The sequence below is a fragment of the Spermophilus citellus genome (assembly GCF_964194105.1).
Source record: "Spermophilus citellus genome assembly, chromosome: 4".
NCBI classification, from domain to species: domain Eukaryota; kingdom Metazoa; phylum Chordata; class Mammalia; order Rodentia; family Sciuridae; genus Spermophilus; species Spermophilus citellus.
Window position 1 is genome coordinate 147,833,887 of NC_138185.1, and position 9,968 is coordinate 147,843,854.

Consider the following 9,968-nt stretch of genomic DNA (forward strand, 5'->3'; position numbering starts at 1 on the left):
ACCATGAACAATAAAAACCTAGGTAATTAAATTTCTTCTTTATGATTCATTTATTTTACCTATTGTTCATTGAGTGGAATAAAAATCAAGTGATTTCTAAGATTCTTTTTATCTATACAAGTATGTGACTTACATAAACTATGTCCCAGTCAGAGGATTTGGGGAAGTTATTTAAAGGTATTACTCTAAAATGAATGGGTTTGGGTTTTATTTATCCTTTATGTTCACATCCCAATACCAGGCAATAGAGAATGTGCTTAATAAATATTTGTTAGATGAAAGGATAAATTAATATTGATACTGTATAAAACATAGAATATCAATGAGATAATACCTTACACAGCTTCTATGTTGTGTTCCATTAACTCATTTGCAGATTTATTTTCAAAACTTTACTTGCTCAAGTTATTATTCTGTACCTTTTAGTTTCATAAACTATTAATACACTGTTTTCTCAATTGTGGCCAAGGCGAGGAACAGGTTAGGATGGATAGATAATAAATTAATGTTGAATGCCCAAATAAAAACAGGCACATGTATGGTAATGTCTAGTGAGGGATGTTCAAGTCAAGGACACTATTGCTCAATGAGTTTTCCACGGGGTGGAGCTTGCTGTTAGGATGGAGATCCAGAATTTTTGCTCTCTGCCCTTTCTAACTCATTCATTGGAGCAACTAAGACTAAATCTGTTTTCCAGAGGATTTCAGAAGCTACATTTTCTTTCTTCCTTTTTTTTTTAAACTAATTATTCTATTTTAAACAATTTAGGCAAGCTCACAGAATTTAAGGAACAACCTTGTTTCTTTAACTGCACAGATCCCATTAAAACTAGCGTACATTCTCTGACTTTTTCCTAAAGAGACCAAATTTGTCCTAAGCACCTAGGCAGGACAGTGGAACTGATCAGTACCCTAGAGACGGTGGTGCAGAGTTCAGATTTCTGCTACTGTTGATTCTGAAATGCCACCACTAAAATGCTAGTGATTAGATCTGCAGGTCACTTTTATGTCTGTCATCTAATTTGCACTCACCGTGTGTGGCATTATCTCACAGAAGAGGACTCTGAAGTTAACAGAAGGTAGGAAAATTGTGTTAAAGTTACAAAGCCTGAAAGAGATGGAGCAGTGAGTCTAGCCCCAGTTGTTCTCTTTTTAAATCCTGTGCTCTTTCTCACATTGAGGATAGTAGAAATACTTTGATCTCTGAACTTTGATTAATTTATGACCTGATGTGGGTGTTCCTAAATAAAGCTGAGTTTCTACCATTCAGAAAGATCAAAGGGCCTGCAAATCATCTTTGGATACCTTTGTTTGAACTCTTAAAGAAAGCAATGCAAGAATATGCTTTATATTTCCTATTGCTTCACTCAAACGAATGTGCTGACTAGAATTAGGAGATGAACATGGTAAGAAGGTTAGTGTACTAAGATCCTATCCGGGCCTGCGTTTCTCCACTCAGTCTCCATGTTCTCCAATAGCTAAGATGTGTAATAGGATGACATATTCATTTAAAGCATATCATGTATATTAGTGCTTTATTTGTGATATATATTTACTTCTTACAACACTTTGTGTGATATGTACTATTCTTAGCCACAATTTCCCCTTTGTGTGTGTGTGTGTGTGTGTGTGTGTGTGTGTGTGTGCTGGGGATTGAACCCAGGATCTTGCACATGGTGGGCAAATGTTTTACCACTGAGCTACACCCCAAGCCCTCATTTCACTCCTGAGGAAAACTGAGGCAAAAGGAAGTTAAATAACTTGCCTAAATCTATACCATTAACAAGAGATAGAACTGGAATTTGAACCTCAGCAAACTGAGTCCCAGGAATCCTTATTTTCACTTTCTCACAGATTTTCTCTTTTTGAGTTGGTTCTTGTTAGTTATATTTACAGTAGACCCCATTTTGAAGGTATCCTCTTTTTAACTTTTCTCCGCCACTTCCCATTCCAGCTGCCCTGCTGCTATGGTATAATTTATGGTACCCTGGGTTATTCAGGACAAATTTCAAACTCCTCCTCTATTTAACTCATGAAAACCTTTATGATCTGGTCAGGTTTTCTTTTTAGTCTCATCTCCAGACACTTCCTTGTGTGGATTCTGTGGTGAGTCAGAGCAAACTTGTTAGCATCCTCTATAGAAGTTGTCATGATTTACACTTCGCATACACTGTTCATGAGGCCTGGAACGTCTCTCCTGCCCTGTCCACTCTTTTCTGCCCACCTTCTCAGATCGCTCCATACCCTCTTTATCATCAAGTCAACTCTAACTCATTTTTTATTCCACTCAGCATGACCTCTTCTGGAAAGACCTCAACTCTCCTGGGCTTCCTTACCCCTTATCCCTGAGAGCCAAGATAGTTTACGTGTGGACCTCCTCCATTTGATTGTGGACACATGTCAAAGGAAATAGTCTGGATTAACAAGAAGCATCCCATCACTTGCTGTTGATCTCCCCTGTAAGTTTAGTTTGAGAAAATTTGGGCACAAACCCTGCATGCTACAATGATATTGCCCTTTACAGCTGTATTCTTGTCTCTAAAGAGTATCTTATTTAGTTAAAAAAACAAACTCTTCACAATTGGCAGAACAATATTATTTTGAGTATTGTAAAAGATTTGAGAATTTCTTTTTCTAAAATAGTTTTAGCTGTAGATGGACACAATGCCTTTATTTTATTCATTTATTTTTATGTAGTGCTGAGGATTGAACCTAGTGCCTCACACGTACGTGCTAGACTAGCATTCTACCACTGAGCTACAACCCCAGCCCCAGGTTTAAGAATTTCAAATGAGATATTAGGTGGTGTGGATACCATCAGAGCTAACACAAAAGAAGTTGTTAAGAAAATAACTTTAAAAGTTTCATTGTATATGTTTAAATACCAATTCTGCCAACCACTTGCTCTATGATTTTGGGTAAATTTCTTACTCTCTTTGTGCTTCAGTTTCCTTATCTTTGAGAGGAGTAATACTGATAGTCTGAAAGTATTGATGTACTCTTCTACACACAATTATTATGGGAATTAAATGAATTATTATAAGGAAAGTGGTTGAAGTAATACCTGGCACATAGTTAGCAGAACTTAAGTGTTTTCTATTGACCTAAACTTTCTTTTTTAATCTTTATGATTTTCCTATTGGTGATGACTGAGAAAAATGGAGCTTTGCTGGTATGGTGTACAAAATATTCAAAGAATTTAGAGATATGAAGCATATACTATAATGGAAGGACTTTGTACCATAAGAGAGCAATTGATTTTTTAAATTCAGTTTTTTTAAATTAGTGCATTTATCTATCTATATAATATTTCTATCATTTATTAAAAAGATGTGTATTATGTGTACCTCTGACCATTATGTTGGGCAATTTACAAAGTTTCTTTAGCCTTTGGTGTTTTATTGTGTAAAATGCAGATAATAAAATTGTGATGTTGTTATGAGGATAAGGTAACATATATCAGGAGTTTAGTACAAAATTCTGCATATATAAGAGTGTTCAGTAAACGTTGATCAGTACTAGTACTCATAGTATCCCCACATTAAAGACAGGAAAATATTATAGTTTATTATCTTGGGAATAAAGTTTTATAAAAATTTTAATAATTTCTAGTAGTTATCTAACTTTTTAATAATAACTGAATAGATTCTACTTACAGATATCCTACTTTATAGATTCAAATTATGAAAAAAACAATAAATACAAAGAAGTTACCCTGACAATCTCATTTAATTCTGAAACAATAATTTCATCATCCATCTTTTATAGATGAGAAAAAAGATTCAGAGAAAACAGATTTTTTTTTACCCAAAGTAATCCATTTGGTGGACATATCCAAACTTATACCCTTCAGCTCCTGGACAATGTTCTCTCCACTTTCCATGCTGAAAATTTAAGTTCTTAGGAATGATGGAGAATAGTAGTAATTTGCAATATGTCATAAAAAGCCATTATTATTCTGAGGAACTTCTTTAGATCTTGTCCCATGAACTGTCTCTTTTAATAATTCTTTTCTGATTTACAACTTTTATTTGTATGCCTTCAGCCTTCATATATACTATATAAAATGGCATTGGACATTAATTTTTTAACCACCATTTAAACATTATCTCAATGAAAACTTTTATTCCTAACTTTTATATATGATTACAAGGACATTTATTTGAGTCTTTTTTCAAGCCATAGAGATTGAGAATGATATGGACCTCAACATTTTAAACTTTTCCATTATTTAGAGCAGCATAAGACAAAGTATTTCTCCATATAATTTAACCATTCCTCATGTGTTCCCTATTGGCAAGTAAAAAAATTTTCACATGCAGGTCAAAGGTAAGGACTCAAACTCCCCCAATTTTGACTTACAAGCAAGAGTTGTGTGTAAGGAGGAGGCCACTGTCTGTGTTGCTCTCAAACACTGAAAGTAACTTAAATTTTAATTGCATTGAATCTTTTAATCCAATTTAAAATCTGGAAATAGAGTCATCCTCTCTTGGTTAAAATAGAATATCACTTTTCTAAAGGTGCTTTGCCTATATATTGTATTAAAAAGATTTGTTGAGAATTTAAGACACACAATCTTAGATTCTGACTTCTTGTTTTTATCTAAGTTCTCAAAACTTAATTTATCCACTTAATAAATAATTTTAGATTTTTCATTCCAAAGAGAATTCCTGAGGAGAAGGAAGAAGTGGAGGTGACAAAGGAGGTGAGAAGGGAAGTAGAAGAAGAGAAAAGGGAGAGAGAGGTGTGTTCTTGGAGATTCTCTGTTGAAGGAACCACTGAGCTAGAGCTGGTCCTAGGTATGTTCTTGTTTCATAGAAAAGAACCAGAACATGAAAAACCAAGTGGAACAAATTGTTTAATGTGAGTCAATAAAATCGATGAGAAAAACATACATAAATCATGTTTAGGAAATATAAAGCATTGTCTCCACCATACGTAGCATCACTTAGATATTTTCATGCAATTGTTCTTGTTATGTTTGCCCATGCTTACAGTGGTTACAACTTGTGTTTAATTTTGCAGTGAACCAGAGCCACTCGCACGCAGTTCATCCTGCCTGGGGACCCATGGAAGTTGCCAACAATGTCACTGAGTTTATATTCCTGGGACTTTCCCAAGACCCTGGGGTGCAATTGATACTCTTTGCCCTATTCCTCTTCTTCTACATCGTGATCATGGTGGGAAACTTACTCATTTTGCTTACAGTCTTTTCTGATCCCCGGCTACACACACCCATGTATTTCTTTCTCAGTAATTTGTCCTTTGTGGACATTGCCTATTCCTCAGCCACCGCACCCAAGATGATTGCAGACTTTGTTTCTGACAAAAAGACCATTTCCTACTGGGGCTGTATAACTCAGATGTTTACCTTCCACTTTTTTGGATGTGCTGAGATTTTTGTTTTGACTGTCATGGCTTTTGACCGTTATGCTGCCATCTGCCACCCCCTCCGCTATACAACCATCATGAGTGCCAATGTTTGCACCCTCTTGGCATCACTGTCCTGGTTGGGGGCCTTGGGTCATTCTTTTGTCCAGACCCTCCTGACCTTTCAGCTGCCCTTCTGCCATGCTCAGGTCATTGATCACTACTTCTGTGATGTCCACCCGGTCCTAAAACTTGCCTGTGCTGATACAACCCTGGTAAATATGTTGGTGGTGGCTAACAGTGGTCTCATCTCGCTGGGGTGTTTCCTCATTCTTCTCACCTCCTACACGGTCATTCTATTTAGCCTTCGGAAACGGTCTGCAGAGAGCCGTCGCAAAGCTCTCTCTACCTGTGGATCTCACCTGACAGTAGTAACTTTCTTCTTTGTCCCTTGTATCTTTATTTATCTCCGCCCATCCACCACTTTTCCACTGGATAAGGCTGTGTCTGTGTTTTATACCACCATCACCCCAATGCTAAACCCACTTATCTATACTCTGAGAAACGGAGATGTGAAGAATGCCATGAGGCGTCTCTGGAGCCACAAGTCCTCTTTGAAGGAGAAGCAGAAGAGATAGTTTGTCAGAACTGCAAAATCAGAGAATTAGCTGGTACCTTCAGTGGTTCCTACTTTGTCAAAATTTTAATAATTAGGTCCTGAAACTATCTTGTACTTTTCTTCCAGCAGAGAACAGTTTGAATCTACTGTATGGTGGGTTAAACTTAAACTTTTCCACACAAGGTTTATCCTCTTTTACCTATAGTGGAAGACACTCCTCAACATCTCCTTTCCCTGCTTCTAATCACTTTCTTTTTTTTTTAATTTTTATCCTTGTAGTTGTAGATGGACAGAATGCCTTTATTTTATTTATTTATTTTTAAATGTAGTGCTGAGGATCGAACCCTAGAGTGCATGCTAGGCAAGCACTCTGCTGCTGAGCTACAGCCCCAGCCCTCAAATCACTTTTATCTGCGTGAAACATGCAGTAAACTACTATTTGGCAATTTCAGATGGTGGTACAAGGGAATGAGAGTCCCGGGGAATATTAGAGAAAGTCTAACTTCTGGGGAGCTGCATTCTTGTTCCCTCCCTCCTTCTGCTTTCTTAAGTCTTTCTCACAAATATCATAAAATCTAGTAGGAGAGGCAGATTTATAAAAAATAATTTTAATATGATATATAACAAATGTAGACATATATGCTACCTATGATGAAGGAGTTAGTATAAACTGAAGAACTGCTCAAAGAATGTTTTCTCTCTAGGAAAAAAAATGAGGAAATTTTACATATGTTGAAATGGAAAGCAATTTTCTAAAAAGTCCCTTTTGGAGAATTTGAGTACTTTCCCACTTCAGTAATGTAGTCATATTTTTACTAAAGCAATCTTACTTTTATTTTTTTCCCAACACACAGACTAGGTTAATTAAAACCAAATGAATTGGTATTTGAACTGTTGAAAAGACTAAGTCAAGAACTTGTGGTTCTATTATAAATTTTGATTAAAACTGTTTTCAATACTCAAAAAGGACAAAATGGAATAAATTCATTTTGTTTCTGAGGTTTTATTTGTAATGCTAGAAAACAGCTGGATATCCTCAAAAGGCATTTTTATTCTGAGGAATTACTTTAGAGTTTAGAGATGTTTATTTTTGTTCAATGTTTATTTTCTGTATGCTTTATGAAACCCTGTATAAACTCATAAAACATTATCAGACATTTAGTTTTGATTTGTTGTTAGTGGTTTTAACCTCATTTCTACAACTGATCAAGAGTATAAATAATACACATTGCTTTCTGCTCTTAATGTACTGCGTACTGATGGCTTCACATTAGGTACTTGTCAGTTTCCCAGTTGCCATCCCAGTATTCACTATTCCTTTTATTTCTCTTAGTAACTGAGACCTGACTATTTCTGGTAGTTCTGGGGAAATTTTGCTCTGTTCTGTCTGTCTTTGGCAGCTGGGCATGAACTAGGGGATACCAATAGTAACTGTGGGGCTCTTTTGAGAACCCTTTAAGGTGATTTCTCCATGTTTTAGCCCTTCCACATACCATCAGCATTAATGTTTCTTTGTATTTCCTTATATTCATTTTTTCTTTCCCTGTGCCAAAAGTCACTTTTTTGCTCTTATAACTCCTGTGTTTTTTAAGATAGACCAGAAACACACTGAAATTATAATTAAAATGGCCAGTTATATTGGGTGTTCTCCTAAGAGCTAAGTATAATAATATAAACAACAACAATAACAATGGTTGGGGCAAAAGTTCAGATCAACAAGATAAAGAAGACGGGACAGAGGTCAGAACAGCAGACAAGGTTCCAAGAAACGTTTGGAAGAGAAAAGGCAAAGACAAGGCAGGGTCGATGAGCCTGGTTCTAAAAAACTAACAAGAAGGCTGAGGAGAAACTCACCTCCTGGAATCTCCGAGGTGTTTTGGACACTGGTCAGGAGAATGGTCAGGTGCAGGGGTGGTAATGGAGAATAAGAGAAAGAAATAGTTCACTCTCCTGTGCTGTCTTTCTATAACTCACCCCAGTGGCCAACAGAGACATATGATTTACAAATAGAAAGTTGTCATCTTGGCTTTAAGACACATAGGATGGGCTGGGGAGCATGGAGGCCTTGGGTTCAATCCCTGGCACCAAAACAAATATCCTTCTGCTATTTTCCATTTCTGTTGCCCACTGTGCCAACTACAGCTGTCACCTGAAGAGTGCGTGCCTTTGCCTCCTCCCTGCATTTTGTTATTTATTTTTTGGTACTGGGGATTGAACTTGGGGGTGCTTAACCACTAAGCCATATTCCCAGCCCTTTTTAATATTTTATTTAGAAACAACGGCTTACCAAATTGCTTAGGCTGGCTTTGAACTCATGGTCCTCTGGCCCCAGCCTCCTGAGTCACCGGGATTTAAGCATGGGCCACCGTGCCCAGTTTGCATTGAATTCTTGATCCTGTCTCTTCCTCTTGTTTTGCTGTGTCACAGTGCTCCATACTCTCAAAGAACATCTGGGAAATAAATTTTATTAATCTTGCATGATTCAAAATGTTTATTCTTTCTTCCTGAATCTGATGGCTGGCCTTGTCCTATGTAGATTTTTTATTTTTTTATTTTTATTTTTTTATTGGTTGTTCACAACATTACAAAGCTCTTGACATATCATATTTCATACATTAGATTGAAGTGGGTTATGAACTCCCAATTTTACCCCAAATGCAGATTGCAGAATCATGTCGGTTACACATCCACAATTTTACATAATGCCCTATTCATAATTGTTGTATTCTGCTACCTTTCCTATCCCCTACTATCCTCCCTCCCCTCCCCTCCCATCTTCTCTCTCTACCCCATCTACTGTAATTCATTTCTCTCCTTGTTTATTTTCCCATTCCCCTCACAACCTCTTATATGTAATTTTGTATAGCAATGAGGGTCTCCCTTCATTACCATGCAATATTCCTTTTCTCTCCCTTTCCCTCCCATCTCATGTCTCTGTTTAAAGTTAATCTTTTCTTCCTGCTCTTCCTCCCTGCTCTGTTCATAGTTGCTCTCATTATATCAAAGAAGACATTTGGTATTTGTTTTTTAGGGATTGGCTAGCTTCACTAAGCATAATCTGCTCTAGTGCCATCCATTTCTCTGCAAATTCTATGATTTTGTCATTTTTTATTGCTGCATAGTACTCCATTGTGTATAGATGCCACATTTTTTTTATCCATTCATCTATTGAAGGGCATCTGGGTTGGTTCCACAATCTAGCTATTGTGAATTGTGCTGCTATGAACATCGATGTGGCAGTATCCCTGTAGCATGCTCTTTTAAGGTCTTCAGGGAATAGTCCGAGAAGGGCAATAGCAGGGTCAAATGGTGGTTCCATTCCCAGCTTTCCCAGCTTTTGACTAAACAACAACAAGTGCTGGCGAGGATGTGGAGAAAAGGGTATACTTGTACATTGTTGGTGGGACTGCAAATTGGTGCGGCCAATTTGGAAAGCAGTTTGGAGATTCCTGGGAAAGACCAAAGAAGAAAAAAAAAATAGAAAAGAAAAAAGAAAAACAAATTAAATAATAATAATAATAATAATAATAATAATAATAATAATAATAATTAAAATTAAAAGAAAAAATTGAAAAAAAATTTAAAAAACAACAAGAAAGAAAAATGAAAATGAAAGAAAAAACCCAAATCAAAAAAAAAAAAAAAAGGGAAAAAAAAAACCTAATAAATGCAGTTTAGAGTTTGATTAACTTCTCTTCCAGTAGGTGGCGCTGTGTCCACCAGGCCAAGTTTCTCCTGTGAATACACAGGAACCAATCACTGTGCAGCAGCTCCTCCCAGACTGGGCGAGTCTCCAATCCTGAGTGCCTAGGGCCTCCTCTTGTGTCTAGTCACTTCCCCACTTTTCCTCTAGCCAGGCCCCTCTCACAGGTGCCGCTCACAATACTGGCTCCACGCCAGGTCTGCTGCTCCCGGGAGCCCTGTTTTCATGAACGACTGGGCACACTCTCCCTGTTTGCCATTCCCTCAGAGCCTAAGTT

The 9,968-nt window shown here is 37.0% G+C and overlaps 1 protein-coding gene across 1 annotated transcript; it reads left to right on the plus strand.

Annotated features, from left to right (window-relative positions):
* Positions 1-5,068: 5,068 nt before the first annotated feature.
* LOC308648249 (olfactory receptor 4S2-like) lies at positions 5,069-6,007 on the plus strand (the record flags this gene model as incomplete). Its single annotated transcript, XM_081292905.1, has 1 exon — positions 5,069-6,007. The coding sequence occupies one exon, from the start codon at positions 5,069-5,071 to the stop codon at positions 6,005-6,007; it is 939 nt and encodes a 312-aa protein (XP_081149031.1).
* Between the last annotated feature and the right edge of the window lie 3,961 nt (positions 6,008-9,968).